The sequence below is a fragment of the Lynx canadensis genome, chromosome A1, assembly GCF_007474595.2.
Source record: "Lynx canadensis isolate LIC74 chromosome A1, mLynCan4.pri.v2, whole genome shotgun sequence".
Lineage (NCBI taxonomy): Eukaryota > Metazoa > Chordata > Mammalia > Carnivora > Felidae > Lynx > Lynx canadensis.
The window spans coordinates 194088890-194107458 of record NC_044303.2 but is presented as its reverse complement, the minus strand read 5'-3'; the positions used below and the strand labels follow the sequence as shown (position 1 = coordinate 194107458).

The 18569-nt window shown below is 42.5% G+C and overlaps 1 protein-coding gene across 2 annotated transcripts in view; it reads left to right on the top strand.

The window, feature by feature from the left end:
• The window catches only part of GRIA1 (glutamate ionotropic receptor AMPA type subunit 1), a 306995-nt gene that overhangs the window by 157335 nt on the left and 131091 nt on the right, over window positions 1-18569 (top strand). For both annotated transcript variants that reach the window (XM_030328848.1, XM_030328844.1), the window contains exons 3-5: window positions 2299-2538; window positions 5472-5656; window positions 10748-10801. In XM_030328848.1, the coding sequence (XP_030184708.1) occupies window positions 2299-2538; window positions 5472-5656; window positions 10748-10801 (479 nt within the window). The remainder of the gene's footprint in view (window positions 1-2298; window positions 2539-5471; window positions 5657-10747; window positions 10802-18569) is intronic.

Below are 18569 nucleotides of genomic sequence, written 5' to 3'. Positions count from 1 at the left end.
AAGGAAGGCCCATTCTGGGGTGCGAGATCTGACCTGAAATGCAACTGCAGAAAAGGAGTGATCTTTGCAAAGAGCTAGGGCCGAGCCCTGCAGATAGAGGAAGGGAGCAGCTGCTGCTGAGTCCAGGGCAGAGTGAGCTCAGAGCCCCGAGGAATAGAACCAAGGCCTGTGCAGCTAGAGCAGGGAGCAGGGAGAGGGGTATAAGGCAGGAAGGTTCTGAGGGGCCAGTTATTCAGGCTCTGAGTTACAGTCAGATGTTTCTTGTGTGCAATGGGAAACCTCAAAACTCACGAGAGGTTTTGCACAAGGAAGGGAAATTGTGTTTTGTTAGTTTTGTGTTGATTTGGTTTTGGGTTTTGTTAATTAAAAAGATACCTCTTGCTTCGGAGGGGCGAAGGGATTTGCTGAAAACCAAATGCCATAAGCCTAGAGTCCATGAGAACTCCCTTCAGATACTGGGAGGGCCATGGAATATGGGTTCAGAGAAGATATTCCACGAGCCTCTGGTCTCAAAGAGTCATCAGTCAGGGACTGGGCACCTTGAGAGGTACTGAGTGCCCAGTAACTGCAGGTATGCAAGCAGATGTTAATGTGTTCCTGCCCGGTTTCCTGGAGACAGTATTCTGGTTTTCAGTGGGGATCAGACACATGGCTCATACAGTTCAGTTGCAATCTTTAAGAGATGAACTTTCAAGCCCATTAGCTCCAGGGATTGAATCAGAACTAAGACTCACAATAGGCAACTGGGCACCGGTGGCGAGTTGCATTCTTTAGTGCAGCATAGACCAGAGGATCTTCAATAACATGTTAAAAGTATTCACCAACAAAGGATCCTGGGGACATACAGACTTGACAAGATCTGGGTTAAAGTTGAACAGGATCCCTCACAATCTTTTATGTAACTAGAGTGCAACTTGCACCTCCAAAATGCAGACAAGGTGAGCACCATTTCCCAAATTTATTTGACCAAAGATGCCTTTTCTTTTTTAAGGAGCATTTTGTTGAATAAGGTTTTATGGAACACATTTGGGCGATGCTTATACAGCATAATTTGAGACCCCACATACAAGGTACTGCGGGGTCATGGAAGCAGACGATGTGTTAAAGAGAACAACAGATCTAAGAGCATCAGCTTTTCATCTTAAAAAAAAAAAAAAAGCACTGATAATGCCAAAGTCCCAGGGTTATAATGAGAACTAGATAGACTAATATACGTGAAAGGATGGCAAGGTACCCTAAAATACGACTACTGTGATTGAGGATGACTCATCTGCCTCACCATCCATATTTGGAGGGTAATTTCAGGCATGGGAGATAGCTTTAGGGTTGGTCACCTACCCAACTGGGGTGAAGAGTATGAAACCTTCATCCTGTATCCCATATTAAAATGAGTTTAGTAGCTAACCAACCTGGGGTTTGGCCCTATGACTTTAGTTTTTTAACTTTATCTTCTAACCAGCAGTGTAATAAAGCATAATCCAGGACTGGGTCCTTGCAAAATGGCTCCCATGGGGGTGTTCATACAGTTAAGCTGTTACTATGTCTGATACACTGGGGGGGTCTGAAAAGTCAACTAGCAGGATGTACAAACACAAAGTGAACACTGGCAGAGAAATGTATACCGCAATCTAAGGGTGAACCGAGAACATCAATACTTGTTTTCTTCAACATGGATCTGCAGCAAGCTGGCAGAACTCCTTGGTTCTGTAACAACTGTTAATGCTTTGCCTTAACATGATGGGCAGTGTCATAGAAAGATGACTGGATGGGGGTTAAGATACCTACCCAACTCAGATATGGCCTAGATGTGCCATCTTGGACATGTTGGCTAACTTTCTGAGCCTTAGTTTTTCCCTTTTAAAAATGATTCAGTCATCCCTCTTCCACATTAAGAAGATCATCGCAGAGATAAAGAGACATATGAAAATGGGAACATATGAAGAGAACATAAGAGAGAACATATGAAAATGGTTTAGTATATTTATCATTAATAAGCATGGCAACGTCTGGCATAGAATTGGGACCTTCTAAACATTGGATGAGACTGATAGACATGTGGATTAAACAGATGGTTGGGTGAGTGGGATGCATAGACATGTAACATGGGAAGGCAGTTGGACAGACTGGTAGGTTGGAAGGACGCATGGATAGATTGGTTGGATGGGTGGATGGCCAGATGATAGATGAATGGAAGGATGATGAGTTGGGATGGATGAACCAGTGGATGGATTAGTTCGGGAACCATCTGCCAGTTTCCTTGCAGCATCTTCTATTAATCCTTCTCTTCTCCTCCTCCAGTCTGTTCCCAGTTCTCTAAAGGAGTCTATGCCATCTTTGGGTTTTATGAACGGAGAACTGTCAACATGCTGACCTCCTTCTGTGGGGCCCTCCACGTCTGCTTCATCACACCGAGCTTCCCCGTTGACACCTCCAATCAGTTTGTCCTTCAGCTACGCCCTGAGCTGCAGGATGCTCTTATCAGCATCATCGACCATTACAAGTGGCAGAAATTCGTCTACATTTATGATGCCGACCGGGGTAAGCCAAGGGTTAGGGGAGGGAGACTGTTGAGATTGGAGAGAAAATTGCCAGAGGAAGGAGAATGATGCCTCCCTGCCTCATTGAAAAGCAAGGGAGGAATGATCCAGAAATTCTTTATTTCTGTGGACTGATTGCTCATGGCTAATTTCCAACTCACAGTGTGGAAACACATCCTTTGAGAGAGTAATTCTCTTAACACACCATGTCACTCTACAGCTTGCCAAGCTTCCATGGCTCCTGAGTCCAGGCTCAAAGCCCAAGGGCCTCCATTGAATGGCTCATGACTTATGGTGTAGGTGTTAGGAGCACAGACTCTAGAGTCAGACAAACCTGAATCTAAATTCTGTGTCCTCTCCTCTCCCACTGTTTGTCTTTGCACAAGCTCTCTCCGCCTCAGTTTGGGTTAAAATTCAGAATGAGTTGGGGATAAAATTTTCTATGCCTTCATTCCCTCATCTCTATCATAAGATGAACCTAATCTCTCCCTCCTAAAGTTGCTGTGAGGATTGCATGGGGTGACTAGAAAGTTCCTGTCAGTGCCTGGGATACAAGTGCTCAGAATCCTCCATACATATTAACTGTCATCATCATCATCACCATCATCACCATCACCCCTCCAGGCCCTTCTAGTTCTGCTCCCACTTTCATTTTGAATTTTACGTCACATTTTCCAAATGTTTCCTATGCCTTTTTCTTCTCTGCATCTCTCCTCATGCTGTTCCTCTTTTCTGGAATGCACCTCCTTTCCCAGATCTACATATGTGAATCCTTCCCCTCTTTTGCAGCTGCTCAAACACTGCTTCTCTATCCCCTAATCCTTAAATGGGAACTTTCTCTTTTTTTCTGATACCTGTGGTGGTTGTATTATACTCTCCTGCCTTTCCCTTATATACTAAACGGTCTTCAGAACCTAGTCATTATTGGTATAAATAAATAAATGGATTGTGCAAGGTGTGGAAACTGAGGAAGGGTAGTTTTGCCCTGAGTGAAAGGGAGGTTTTGCAAGAGGTTCCTGTAGGAAGGCTTACAAGACTTTTGAGTAGAACAATGGCTTGTGAGACTGTGTTTTGGGCAGTGTTAGGCAGGCATTATTCAATGAGGAGGAGCTAGCAGAAGAGACCCAGAAACATTCTGTTTTCTTCAATTTTCCCTCGATTCTCCTCATTTTGAGGATTTCCCTTCTCAAACAGCAGTCATTGGGAGGATTGCCTGCAGAAGGGATATTTCATGACAGCCCACAGCCTACTGAAGCTTGAGGCCTGGAAGGGGCAAACCTACTTCCCCAAATCCAGAAAAATATAATTTTGATTATAGAGAGTCCCCTCTGGGGTTGGCAGAAGCACCCAGGCTCGTGACAGGACTCTGCCTGTCTCAGAACTCTGAGCTCAGAGCTCTGCCATTTGCTAGCTATATGACCTTGGGCCAATGACTAAATCTCTCTGAGCCTCGGTTTTCACATCTGTGGTGCAATGGTGATAATAATGATATGTATCTCACAGGATTAAGTAAACTGAAAACAAGAAAGCTAGTAGAATGGTACCAGACATGTAGTACGTTTTCAGTAAATGTGAGGCTTAAGCACACCAAACAACTTGTACTAAAAAAAGAAACAGCGACAAGAAGGCGTAACAGAACTGATCAATCTGTAGATGATTCTTAAGGCCAGGCACCATATTGGTCACTGCAGGAGGGATTAGCAGTGTTACAGGGAGACAGAAATGATGTACGCACAAAAGATTGAGGAGTAATGCAAGAGTGAAATAACCATCTAAAGTAGGCAGGAAATTGACTTCCATCTTCCCCTCTAAAGATGCCTATACTCTGAGAATTTGGGGAACCTTAAATATGTTCTATTAAATGGCAAGAGGGATTAAGGTTACAGATGGGATATATGTTGTTCATCCACTGACCTCAGAGAGATTATCTTGGATTATTCACGTGGGCCTAGTATAATCACAGGGACTCTCAAATGGGGCAGGTGGAGGCAGGAGAGTCAGTGTCAGAGGGTGATGTGTGACAGGCTTGACCAGTCACTGCTGGTTTTGAAGTTGGAAGGGGCCATAAACCAAGGAATGCGAGCAGCCTCTAGAAGTTGGAAAGGTGAGAAAATGTTCTCCCATAGAACCTTCAGAACGCAAACGCAGCCCCATCAACACCTTGATTTTAGCTCGAGAAGATTCACTTCAAACTGACCTGTGTCAGTATAAGATGATAAATGTGTGTTGTTTTAGACCGCTGAGTTTGAGGTGATTTGTTACAGCAGCAGTACTAAACTAAGACACCATTTATGTCTTAAAGGCGAAACAAAGTAGCATTGAGTAACAGGCTCCTCTGTCCTTTAACTATAAATCAGAAGAGAATAATTTAATTCAGTACCCACTGATTGAATACCTACTATGTAAAAGGAAAAGTATTAGGTATTGATACATATCAAACATTCATGAATTTACAGTTATTAGGTGCCTATTTGGATACTGGGTTGGCACATTTAATAAGCAGCTACTAAATGCCCAATAATAATTAATATTTCTAAAATCCTTGCCATGTATCAGACATTTTCATTTAACACTCATGATGACACTGAGGTAGGAATTTTTAACATCACCATTTTGCCCTTAAAAAAAAACTAAAGTTTGAAGAAGCGAGGTAGTCTGTGCGAGGCCGTTTAACCAGCATATTGTACGTAGCATGAGGATTTGAGCCTTGGGTTCTATTTTAATCACACTGCCTGCTAAGTTCTGGAAGCAGAAGCACAAAAGAGACCCACTGCCTGCCTTCAGTGAGCTCAGACTTGCACAGTGAGAGAAAGCTGGAGCTGAGCTTGGTGGACGAGTCAGGTTGGGGGAGACAAGGGAGGTGGGCGCTGAGTGGAGGCGGGGTGGTACCTGTGTATCCTGATTGCCACTTCTCTTGTCTTACCCAATTTCCAGGTTTGTCCGTCCTGCAGAAAGTACTGGACACAGCTGCTGAGAAGAACTGGCAGGTGACAGCGGTCAACATTTTGACAACCACAGAGGAGGGATACCGGATGCTCTTTCAGGACCTGGAAAAGAAAAAGGAGCGGCTAGTGGTGGTGGACTGTGAATCAGAACGTCTCAACGCTATCTTGGGCCAGGTAGTAAGAGGAGCAAAGGCTCAGAGTGGGTGAGGGCAATAGTTTAAGAATGGGTTGGATGGCCTTCTGCCTTGAATGTGACAAAGAGAGCTCTTGATTAGATGAGATAGGTGACCTCCTCGTATTCCGTAATTTATAAATTTTAATTCTGAATTTTTAAAAAAAATTTTTAGTGTTTATTTTTCTGAGAGAGAGAGAGAGAGTATGTGTGTGTGTGAGTGGGAAAAGGGCAGAGAGAGAGAGGGAGAGAGACACAGAATCAGAAGCAGGCTCCAGGCTCTGAGCTGTCAGCACAGAGCCCGACGCGGAGCTTGAACTCACGAACAGCTAGATCACGACCTGAGCAGAAGTCAGAGGCTTAACCGACTGAGCCACCCAAGCGCCCCTCATTCTGAATTTTTATGAAATAGCACAAACAATGAGAGACTTGACAGTAGGCCTTCAAGTTGTTCTCAGATCAGTTGACCAAAAACTTACCCCGTTGTTTCTCTTTATGGTAGAAGGGAGATGACGTTGCACTTTAGATCTCGTGAACATGGGGAACACAGCCTGGAGAGCCAGATTCCTGGGTTTAGCTCTGGGTTCTGTCACTCCCTGGTCTAGCCATCAGCATCTCATTCATTTGGCCCACTGACCTGTCTTAAGAGTCCAAAGCAGCAGGAAGCACTTCTCTTCCTCCTGTTTCCTTGAACACACTCATGTGTCTGAGAAGTCTATTGATGGTACATTCTGGGAAAGGGCACTGTAACTTCAACTGCTTTTAGCCAGAGGTCTCTAAACCATGGTTCTCACCATCATCAGAGCTGGAGCATGTACCCACTGTACAAGTAACAGGCCTCTGTGTCAGTCTCCTATCTTTTTGAATGACACCAGTGTATGCAGGTGAGATAGCAAGAAAGTAGATAAAGATAATAGTTTTAGGTACTTGACGATATGACAGAGCTTGTTGATGGCCTTTCAAGACCCTGGGACCCCCACCAGGAGTCTTGCTGCCAGCTCAGCAATCACTCAGAGGCCTCAGCAACAGAACAGAGGAGATTTTAAAACTCGGGGATTGTTTAAGGCATTAATTATGTAGTCTGCTCTACAAAGGGTGGATCTGGCCTCCCTCTTGGAAAGAGAAGCCAGCAAAAATTATTTCCATGAGATGGGAGTTCCCCAGGTTGGAGTCAAGGGATTTGAAAGCTGGTTAAATGAATCAGTATAGGAAAATGGTTAAGCAGAGAGACCCTGGAGACAGAGTGGCTTGGAGATAGAACCCAGCTCTAGTATTTACTAGCAATGGGGTCTTGGGCCAGGTTTTTCATCCGTGCCTTGGATTCCTGATCTGTGAAATGGGCACAATAATAATTACAGCTTCTTTCAGAGGGCTCCTGTGAGAGTGAAAAGAATCTAGTCATGTAAAATACCTAGAACAGAGCCTGCCCCACAAAGAGTGACATATGTAAGCATTTGCCTAGTTTTGCTTTTTAGAGCACCAGCTAGTACTGCCTTCTTGAGTCATTTCCCTCTTTGGGCATAAGTGTCCTCATCTGTTAAAGAGGATGATGGCCCCTGTTCTACAAAGCTGGTAAAAAGATTGGAGAAATAGGAGTTGGGAGAAGTGCTGAATGATAACTAGGTATTCTTAATAGACTGATAACTTGCCCTCTGTTGTTATAAAGACAATAGCTGGTGCCACTATTTTCTGAGCACTTGCCACATTCCAGACACCATGCCAAGCCCTTTCCATGCATAATGCCACCTCATCCTCATATCAACTCTATAAAACTGCTTCTATCAGTCCCCCTATTTTCTAAATGAAGAAACAAGGGACTATACTTGCCTGGGATTTCACAGCTAGCATATAAGAAAAGCAGGAAGTCAAACCCATCTCAGTCTGGTTATAAGGCCCAACTTTCCCCAAAATATTATGTTTCAGCCTCTGCTGTTTATAACTACCCCCCGTGTCAAAAGACAAACTTGTTTTGTGAGGAAGTGACTTGTTTATGTGGGCATTTTAGGGTATAGTATATTAACTCAACCGTTAGATTCTTCTGTTCTGAAAAAGCAAGACCAAAGAGCTGAAAGGATCTTACAGATCATTCGGTTTACTGCGTGCATTCACATTTTACAGATGGGATAACTGATGGTCACATTGGTTGATTTGCCTTGGGTTCAGATAGCTAGTTAGTGACAATGGTGAGTCTCGAGCTTGCAACTAATAACGGCTGGCAGTCTGACAGCTTGGCATTGAGCATTCGAATTGGGATCTTTTCGGTCCAATACAAACGTCCTGCCTAACCTAAAGAGGGAGATAGTGATTCTAAATTCCAGGTGGGGAATTGCCTATCTGTCTCCAGGCTCCCAACTAGAATATCAGCATTAGGAGGGCAAGGATTTCTGTTTCATTTTCTTCCCTGTGGTATCCATGGTGCCTTGAATGGTGCTTGGTATGTTGTAGGTAGTCAATAAATATTTTTTTGAGTACATGGAAAGAAGAGGGAATCAATGAAGGCTCTAAGGAAAGATCCCAAATGTGAGATAGGTTTGAATATTTATAGGTAGACATTGGCTGGATAAAAGCCATTAAGTTGGAAAGGAGGGCATATAGGGAGGCCCAGAGGGCATGTGAGGGCTGAGGTTGCTAGGATGATTTAATTTAAGCCAGGTGAAGGATGCGGAGTGCCTACTGGGAGACAGTGACAGAAGGATGAACACACGATCGTGACTATCTTTGGAAAGCATTCTAAGGAGTTTGGGGTTTATTCTGTAGACAGTCAAGAATCAGAGAAGGTTTGTGAGCAAGGAATTGGGTTATTAGAATATAATGCTTTTTCAATATATTAGACACCAAATTATATAGTGGAATCATTAAGTTCAGAATGAGTTAGAGATGAGAGACACCAGGATTAGGCCATCCATCACATCAGCCTGTTTTACTGTCTTTGTAGTGCTTCTAACGTGCTGAAATATTGTTCACTTATCTGTTTATATATTTACCATCTGTATCCCTACTAAAACATCAGCTTAGCTTCTTGAGGGCACGAGGACCTTGCCTCTCGTATTCATAGGTTGGCCCCCGCACATAGCATAGTGCTTGGCATATCGTCCATGTTCAATAAATATCTCTTGGTTGGATTAATTAATCAGAGAAGGTTATACAGAGTAGCTGGGATTAGAGCTCAGCCATAAAGGTGATGAATAATCAGAGAGAATGGGAAAGGACATTCCAGACACAAAGATTATGAATTAAGGCAATACAGTGGAAATGAGCTTTGAAAGAATGGGGTCAGCAAGGCTATGGGCTCCAAGTGAAATTATACATTACCCTCATAACACCTATTTCAGTTTGTAAGCTGGGGGCATTCACCTCTTCATCTATTTACTGTGGGTTTCCTTCCAGTAAAGTGGGACCTCCGGAAGGGCAAGTACCACGTGTGACTCACTTCCCACGCTGTCCGCAGCGCAGTGCTTGGTACATAGTAAGCACTTAATAAATGTTTATGAAAGGCAGGCAGGAAAGGAGGGAAGATAGAGCAATGGGTAGGTAGGTGAATAAAGGGGTGGAAAGGTTGGCAACATATTGAACCATGTGAAATTACTAATTATTTAGCAATCAGTAGTCATCAATTATCATCTGTTGCTTATGTTTCAATTGGTAATTTCATCTTGCAGAGGCTATTCTTATCCAATGCCTAAATGTGGTAGGCTTTGAAATATCTTTTATTTGCCTGTTTTGTGTTTACTAGAAGCTGAACAGGTTTTTGATGAAGGCATCTTATTGTTGAAAGGGTAGCAAACCATTTGACAAGAAGATGGAAAAGTAATGAAAAATTATTAATAAAACTATCATCCCAATAGTATTTGAGCTCCATGGTCTGGAATTTCACAATCTATCTACTGTTTCAGAGCATTCATTGTGTGTGCTTGCATTTAATTATTCCCAACATAAAAAAAATATGTGAGCCGCTATGCACATACATCCAATTAAGTAGATGTCTGAATGTGGATTTTAATAACCTTGAAAATTTATTCAGTTAGACAAGAAGCCCAAGTGCTTCTCATATGTTTTATTCCTTCTTGTAACAGTGCAGGAGAGGAACTGAGCAGAATGTTCTAACCCCAATTTCATGATTAAAAAATAAAGAAATAGATCAAGTTAACTTGCAGGCTGAGCTCGGGCTAAACCAAGACCTGGTCTTAGCTATCCCTCACTGGGTAGTATGTCTGGCTGCCTGAGAAAACCTCTGGATAATTCTTTCCACAAATATTCCCCCCACCACCACCACCACCATGATTACAAATAGTTTGCACATTCAGGATGGAAGGGTTTGGGGGGACCCTGGCTCTTAATGATTAACCACAATCAGGTGTTTGTACAAAGACTCACAACAGTCAGGTTCCTATCCTAACACCACTACCTGACTACTACAGGATCTGGGCAAATAATTTCCCCTTTCTAGGTCTAACTTACACTCTGTATAGTCAAAGATCAGACCAGATGACCCTGACATTCCCTTCCAGCTTCCAGGTTGAGTGGTCAGTTAATGTCTGGGTCCTCAACTGGTTTAGGGAAGAAGGCATAATATTCAGGGAAAGAAGGGACTGGGATCTGAATATGGTTCATGCAAGGAGTTCAAGGTCAAGAACCTATACATCTGACCATCCACCTACACCCATCTGTCCATCCAAGGAGCAGATATTGTCATGACAGTGACAGGAAATTCAACACAGCATAAGATTCTTACAAGAAAATAATCTCCATCTAGGGAAAGGCTTTATGGAAGAAGAAGTAAAATGAGCATTTCGTCTGAATTTGGGGGGTTATAATAACACTGCCCCACCACTGGTATCAGACAGAGCTGATTTCGTATTCTGCATCTGCCGCTTAATAGCTGGGTAGCCTTAGGGAATTTATTTAATCTTTCTATGCCTCAATTCTCCATCTGTAAAATGAGTATATCAATAATGCCACCATCATTGGATATTTGTGATATTGTAGTTTGAGTACATTGTAAGCATTCAATTAATGTTAGCTGCTATTATTATTGCTGTTGTAGCATTAATTGCTAATCTGATTGATGAATCCCTTCCTGCTGTGTTTCGTAGATTATCAAGCTGGAGAAGAATGGCATCGGCTACCACTACATCCTTGCAAATCTGGTGAGTACAGTATACTCAGGCTCTCAGCTTATATGTCTTTGCATATTTGGGCCCTAGCTTGCTTCTGTGATCCCCGGATGATGGGAACTGCATGATTGGACAGGGCAATTCAGAGCTGCAATACTAAGTTTACCTTTTCCCCTCCACATCCACACACTATTGGTAAACCTCTAACCTTCCTTGGAAGAGACAGTCATCACAATTGCAGATTTAATGAGCTCTGCCCCTTGACAATAAGGACGAAACCACCACATCTTTGAATGATACAAGATGCTTCCACCCCACTGTTTTTGATCCTTTATTTTGACACCAGTGACAGTTTTACTGTTTATAAATAAACATTAAAATCACAATTATACTACTATTGACAAATCTTTAACTGGAAGCAGTTTTCCAGCATGAATGATATTATGTCAATTTCATTTTTTTTTATTCCCTTTTCTAGGTGGTATAGATTAAGCCTATCTTTTTAAGAAATATGTTTTCATTTTAATATATTTGAAGTTCTTTTTATTGGGCATGATTATTTTCAATGTTATGAAGATTTGATTCATCAAATAATTTTTATTCATACTAAATTTTACTTAATAACAACATGCCATTATGAGTTTTCTTTCGTGGCCATGATTTCTGGCAACTCTACTCTTCCTAGGTCATGTTTTGACCATACACCTTTTTTTTTTTATTATGAAGTTTGATTCTTCTGGAATTTTATCCAAAACCAAACATAATTTCATTTTGCTTTTAGTCCCATTTTTTATTTTATTTTTTTAAATGTTTTTTTTTTTTTTAATTATTTTTGAGACAGAGAGAGACAGAGCATAAGCAGGGGAGGGTCAGAGAGAGAGGGAGACACAGAATACGAAGCAGGCTCCAGGCTCCGAGCTGCCAGCACAGAGCCTGACACGGGGCTCGAACTCACGAACTGTGAGATCATGACCTGAGCTGAAGTCAGCCGCTTAACTGACTGAGGCACCCAGGTGCCCCGGTCCCATTTTTGAAAGAGCTTTAAGAAGATATAATTCATATACCATACTATGTGTCCATGTAAAGTATATAATTCATCGCTTTTTAGTATATTAATAGAATTATAAATCTAACTTTAAAACTTTTCACCCAAATCTAAATTTAAAACTTTTTCATCAGGGGCAGCTGGGTGGCTCAGTCGGTTGAACATCTGACTTCGGCTCAGGTCACAATCTCACGATCTGTGAGTTCAAGCCCCGCGTCAGGCTCTGTGCTGACAGCTCGGAGCCTGGAGCCTGTTTCGGATTCTGTGTCTCCCTCTCTCTCTGACCCTCCCCCATTCATGCTCTGTCTCTCTCTGTCTCAAAAAAATAAATAAATGTTAAAAAAAAAAAAAACTTTTTCATCATCCCAAAAAAGAAACCCTAGACCAATTAGCACTTGCTCCCCATTGCCCTCCAAATCTCCCAGCCCTAGCCAACTAGCAATCTACTTTTTAAGTATTTGCATATTCTGGACATTGCATAGAAATGGAATCATACAGTATTTGGTCTTTTGTGACATGCTTCTTTCACTTAGCATAATGACTTCAAAGTTCATCCATATTGTAGCACACATAATACTTCACTCCTGTTCATTGCTGAATAATATTCTGTTATGTGGCTATATTGCATTTTGTTTATCCATTCATTTGTTGCTAAACATTTGGATGTTTTTCACTTTTTAACTATTATGAATAATGCCACAGCTTTGTGAACTATGAATTTGAATTATGAATAAGGTACAAGTTTTTCCCTTGAGTGTATACCTAGGAGTGGAATTGCTGGGTTATATAGTAACTCTTTTTAACATCTTGAGGAACTCCAAAAATTATTTTCCAAAGTGGATATATTTCCCATCAAGTCAATAATAAGTTTTTATACTGATTAAAATATTTTAATCAATAACACGTTTTGCCATGTGACAGTATGAGCATTATCTGTTTTCCCCAATGTAGATTTTTTCTACAAAGTTCGCTTATTACCCCGGCTTGTCTTTGTAATTTTCTGTTTCTATTAAGATGTGATTTTTAACTTCTCATCTATAACAAAGTGTATCATGTTAGTTTTAGGCACATTATTTTGTATCATTTCTGTGAGTACTATTAATTATTAATGGCACAAAAGATTGCTATTTTCTAGTTATTTCTGGAACAAAGGTCATTAGTAGAACAATGGCATAGGGTCTGGCTGTAGGTAAAGGGCAAAATTGCAGAATCTAAAAATGGTGCCACAGTATCCTGCCTGAGGCTTCAGTTCTGTTATTCTTTTTTGTTTGTTTGTTTGTTTTTAAAATGTCTACTTATTTATTTTTGAGAGAGAGTGCAGGTGGGGTAGGGGCAGAAAGAGAAAGAGAGAGAGAATTTCAAGCAGGCTCTGCACTGTCAGCACAGAGCCTGATGCAGGGCTCAAAGTCATGAACCATGAAATCATGACCTGAGCTGAAATCAAGAGCCAGACAATTAACCAACTGATCCACCCAGGCGCCCCTTTTATTCTTTCTGACCTGATCTCCATTTTCAAACAGGTCCCTGCCTAAACCTTCTTTCCCTTCAAAACTCCCTTGCCTTGGCTGCTCCAATATTTCAGACACAGGACTGGAAATAAGAAGGGCTTATTGAAATAGGTTAATTTAGACCCGGACATTAATAGCTAAATATGCTACTTTTCTCAGAGGTATTTGCATTTTAAATGGGGGTGGGCTGTCTAGAGACTTTTAAGGAACCAAGAGTCTCACCCTAAAAAAGACATTTCCAAGGATGGAATTTCTGACTTTGTAATGAAGCAAAACCTTGACATCCCTCAAATCGCAGCTCCTTAGGGCTAGAAGGGACTTTGGAAGTCATTGCCATCTAAAGCTCATTTGCTCAGAGAGAAACAGAACCAGCAAGGTGGCATGGCCAGGGGCACACAGCGGGCCAGGAATATAGCTAGGCCTACCACCAAGGTTAGCCAGCAGCATCCAAAGCCTTATGCACTACTCCAGGATGCCTCTCAGTACACAAGGTGCAGGCACCCTGCTGCTTGAGAATACACAGAACAGTGGTGCGGGCATGCATAATCACCTCTCTGGGGTAAGATAGAAATTACATATCAGTGGCCTCAGAGCCACCGAAAGACCCCAGATAATTAAGTTGCCAGCCTCCATCTGTTGCCAAGTGACCCCTTGGTCACAGCATCACCAAGTCAGCCCCTTGGGTTTCTGTATCCTTCTGATCTGGATTCTTCTTCTTCTGACCTAATGAGCTCTCAGATCCTTACAACTGCCAGCTAATAGGATGCAAATTGCATATACCATCCAAATACAAAAGACTTACATGTTCCAATAGATTAGTTGATAATTAGGCTTCAAATTACTAATTAATTCAGTTCGAAACATAGGCGAGTATGTGGTGTGTGTTTTTCTTCCTCCTTCAGAGAAATAACGCAATTTATAAGATGATAATTTTTAGAAATTCTGCCACATAATTAGCCTGCTGCTGCATGGAACTGACCCCCTCCTTCAGAGTGTTTGTGATTAGGGTGTAATTATAGAGTTAGAAACCAAGGACGCTTTTGAAAGGTTTAACAAAAGGAGGGAGCTACACTTTTATTTCACAGTTCTCTCTGCACAAGAGAAATGGAATGCATGGGCTTTAAAGCAGCCAACAGCATTTTTCTAACAGATCACTTTGGAGGGATTCAAATAGCCAACTTTGGGGGGCTGCTGGAAGAGAGGAAGGAAGGAGACTGTGGTTAGAGAGGAGAGCTTTATGTACACGGAGTTAAAAAAAAATAGCATGGACCTTCCACCCCCCAACCCCCGCTTTTTGTCCAGACACCACCATTAGCTGGCTCTGTGATCTTGGGTAACTCTCCAGCCATCAGTTTTCTGACCCATCAGATGGGAATGATAGTTCCTGATCTGCACACTATAGTGTCATTGGAGAGATCAAAGATGATGCTGAATGTCACCATGTTTTGGAAAGTTGAACATGTTCTACATAGGTGGGAGATTCTTACCACATATACTAAATCTACCCAACTGTACATCACGTATTGTGTGTGTGCACACACACAGACATACACACACACACACCCACACATATGCTTATGTATTCATATTTTATATATGGTAGGATAGATGTGTATTTATATTTCTAGAGCTGCGGTATGTCCATAAAGTGTACTTGAACCTTGCAGAAATTGGAGAGCTATGCCATTATTTCTTAAAGAAGCACCTAGGCCCTGGAGCCCTCCAAAGAGCCAGGCTATCCAGTCTGGCTGGCTGTCCTCCTCCAAACCCCAGTACTGACTCCGTGTTCATTCGCTGCTCTGACACTGTGGTCAAAGCAGACATCTACCTGTCAGGGCCCTCCTGAGTTACAACTTTTGCCTTTGTGACACATCAGCAACAAATCTTAGACCAAACTAGCATTTCTCAAAACAGAGGGCCTGTGGACTCCTGCAATGCATCTGCAGAGCCAGTTTGGGAAACATTGAGCAAATACATAAATGTTTCGGTATCACTGGAATTGTAAAAATGAGTACTCACAACATGGGACAAATTGCAAAATTATTAATATTGATGATTAGCGTTTCATTGAAACAAAACAGTACATTTTAAAATGCTTATAGAGAACTAGCAGACCTCTGAGAATTTACGAAGGGTCCAGCAGACTCCAGTTTGAGAAACATTGAAGGTGCTGATTCTCTTTTCAATATGGACCATATGGTACTCCTGGGGGGTTAATAACAGTAACAGCAATTCCTCCCATTTTCAACCTGTTATGGTTTATGTGAAATTTCTTATGAATCACACTGCTGGCTCTTGAATGTCATAATACTCCTGTGGAGTAAGCAAGGTAGAATTTATCATCCACATTTTACAGATGTGGGAACTGAGGCTCAGATAGATTATGTGACTGAGCTGCAGAGGAGGAAGACAGGCACCTAGTCCATGGAGTCTGTCTGGCTCTCAGGAATCTGACAAAAACCTAGTAAGATGGGAATAAGAATAGGACAACCAGGCTAGCCTGAGGCCAACCCACTGGGAGCCACTGACCCAGAATTCCTAAAACCCCTGATGAATACACTGGCAATAACTACTATAATCCATTGAATCGCTGCACTCCAGGCGCTATGAGAAATACTTACATGTGTTATCAACTAAACCCTTACCATGGTCCTTGATAATATTATCCCCATTTTCAGATGAAGAATCTGAGGGTTCAGAAAGAGCAGGGAATTTTCAAAAGTCACAAAGTCTATAAAGTGATGGAGCTGGGGTTCCCCTCCAGGACCAAAGAGCTCTGACGTACATGTGCTTAGTACCGTGCAGTGTGGCTGCTGAGGGTGGGAAATGAAAGGAAGGAGCAAAGGTGGGGCTGGTGGTTCTTGACAAGAGGGCTTGAGTTTAAATCTTGCCTACAATAGACCTGGAAGTCAAACTCAGGCTTTCAAGCTCCTATTGGCTACCTTGTTAATTATACACTGATGGAATTTCATTTTAATTATAATTTCTAGTCCATAAGGAAGCTGAGGGAGAGACAGTGAGGTCAGGTCATCCCAGGTCTTAGTGGGATATTTGAGGATCAGCACAGCCAACCATTCCCTCCATGTGATTGCATATTAACTCCTGTAAAGTGTTAGAGTTGGAAGGTTTGGTCCATGGGGCAGTTAACCCAAGCTCCCAGCTCTGTGCTGCTATCAGTCCTGAGAAGGAAGTGTTCTTTAGTCTCCTTGTTCTCCTATGCTGAGAAATCTGACTACGCTTTCTAGACAGCCAACCTTAATGCACTTTCTTTGGTATCTCTCTTCTGCTGTCTCAGTGCCCCACCTGGTCACATTTGGTTTCCACAGCCTCTGTTTAGACAGGTGGTACAGTGGTTGGGAAGGGTGATTTGAGGTCAAACAGTCCCACTTTTAAGTTCTGGCTTTATATTTATTAGCTGTGTGACATTAGCCAAGTTACCTAACCTTTCTGAACTTTCATTGCCTCATCTGTAAAAGAAGGAATAGTGTGATATTATCTACCTCCTCATTGGTATTATGACAATCAAGCAAGACAATATGTTATAAAGTGTGTATAGTAATATATAGCCCAAATATGCACTCAGTAAGTATTTGTAATTACCAGTATAATCATCATCATCACCATCATTACCATCATCATCAGTGTAGACAAAAAGACATTTAATATCTGGGGACCATGGGCTATCTTTGAGGGGCCTCAACCCTCTCCCAGACTAAATCTCATCCACAACTATCTCACAGCTATATAAGGCCTTCCTCCCTGCTTATCTTTAAGCTCCTAGAAGAAAAAGTATGTCTACCTTGTTCACTGATGAATTCCCAGTGCCTGGCAAAGTGAGCTGCATATAACAGGTGTTCTTTAAAAATTGACCAAATGAATGAATGAGTGAAATGAAATACTGTTCAGGAAATAAACAATGTTTGTACCCACACATCACATGCATTACAGGCAAAATCCTTGAATGCAAAATGCTAAAAGAAGCAGAGAAGGAAATCTGAACATAGTTATGACTATGCAAATGAGTAGCTAAAGATGGGCCTAAGAGGGCTTTTAATCCACTTCCCATAAAGGGCCAGAATCTCCTCTACAATATCTCTAACAGAAGCCCATCCATCTGGTTCCTGCTTGAATAACACCCAGGGATGGGGAACTCACTGCCCCGAGGCAGCTCTTCCTCTTTGCAAAGGGCTCTGAAGTTTCTAAAGTCTTCCTTGAAGGGAGCCCAGTCTGCCCTATGCTACCCTCTCAGCACTTCTGTCACCGCCTGGTCTCTTGGAAGCCTTGCAGAACATGTCTACTGCCCTTCTGTAGAAGCCTGTAGAAGGCTGTAGAAGCAGCCTTCATGTGCTTGGGAGCCTACCCTGCTTGATCTTTGTGTTTGCTCCTCCAGCTTGGACACCTCTCTGTTCCCTCAGCACCTTCTTACAGTGCATGCTTCTGAAAGACGTCCAACTGATCATCGAAAGTGGACAGAGCAAGTCCTCGAGCCTAGCACTGTGCTGGGCTCATATGAGAAGCTGCTCATACAAGAGGAATCATGCAGCTTGGCTTTTGTCCTGGAAGGAACAAGGCCTTATCTTCCACCTCGATTGGCACATGTAATGAAAGTTCTAAAGAATGCGAGAGAACAATCACAATGTGGGATAGTAATGCAAGCCCCATAAATGGCCACCTGAGCCGCCAGAGCATGGCAGCCAGAGGCTAGAGAGGCTTCTGCAGGCTGCGGGGTGTTGGGGAAGGATGACAGTAGATCTGTGTAGCCAGTGGTCCTGTGAAGAACATGCCTTTGCCCTGGTTTGAAGAGTCCAAGAGAGCTAGGACTGAAGGGTCCCTAGGAGCTCATCTCAGCCAGCCCTTCATTTTACAAATGGCACTTTAGGCCCAGAGAAGGGAAGTGACCTGCTTGAGGTCACAGAGAAGTTAAAAAACAGAGCTGGACTGGGATTTGGAGGAATCATTTGCTCTGTTCTTTATGCTTTATTCACCCCACTGTGGCCTTTTAGTTTCCACAGTGTGTGTGCGTGTGTGTGTGGTGTGTAAGAGAAAGAAACATGGAGACCAAGAAAGAGACTCAGAAGCATTCTCTCCTGCCCCCCTGCGTCCCTGTCAGAGTCTCTCTTCACTGATGGGACCTTCTGCACCTTCCCCATTTCCCTTCCCCACAGGCTTCCCTCCCTCCCGCTGCCTACACCTCACTCTCTTGTAACAGTGAGAACACAAGGGTACTTCATGATCATCACGGCTGACA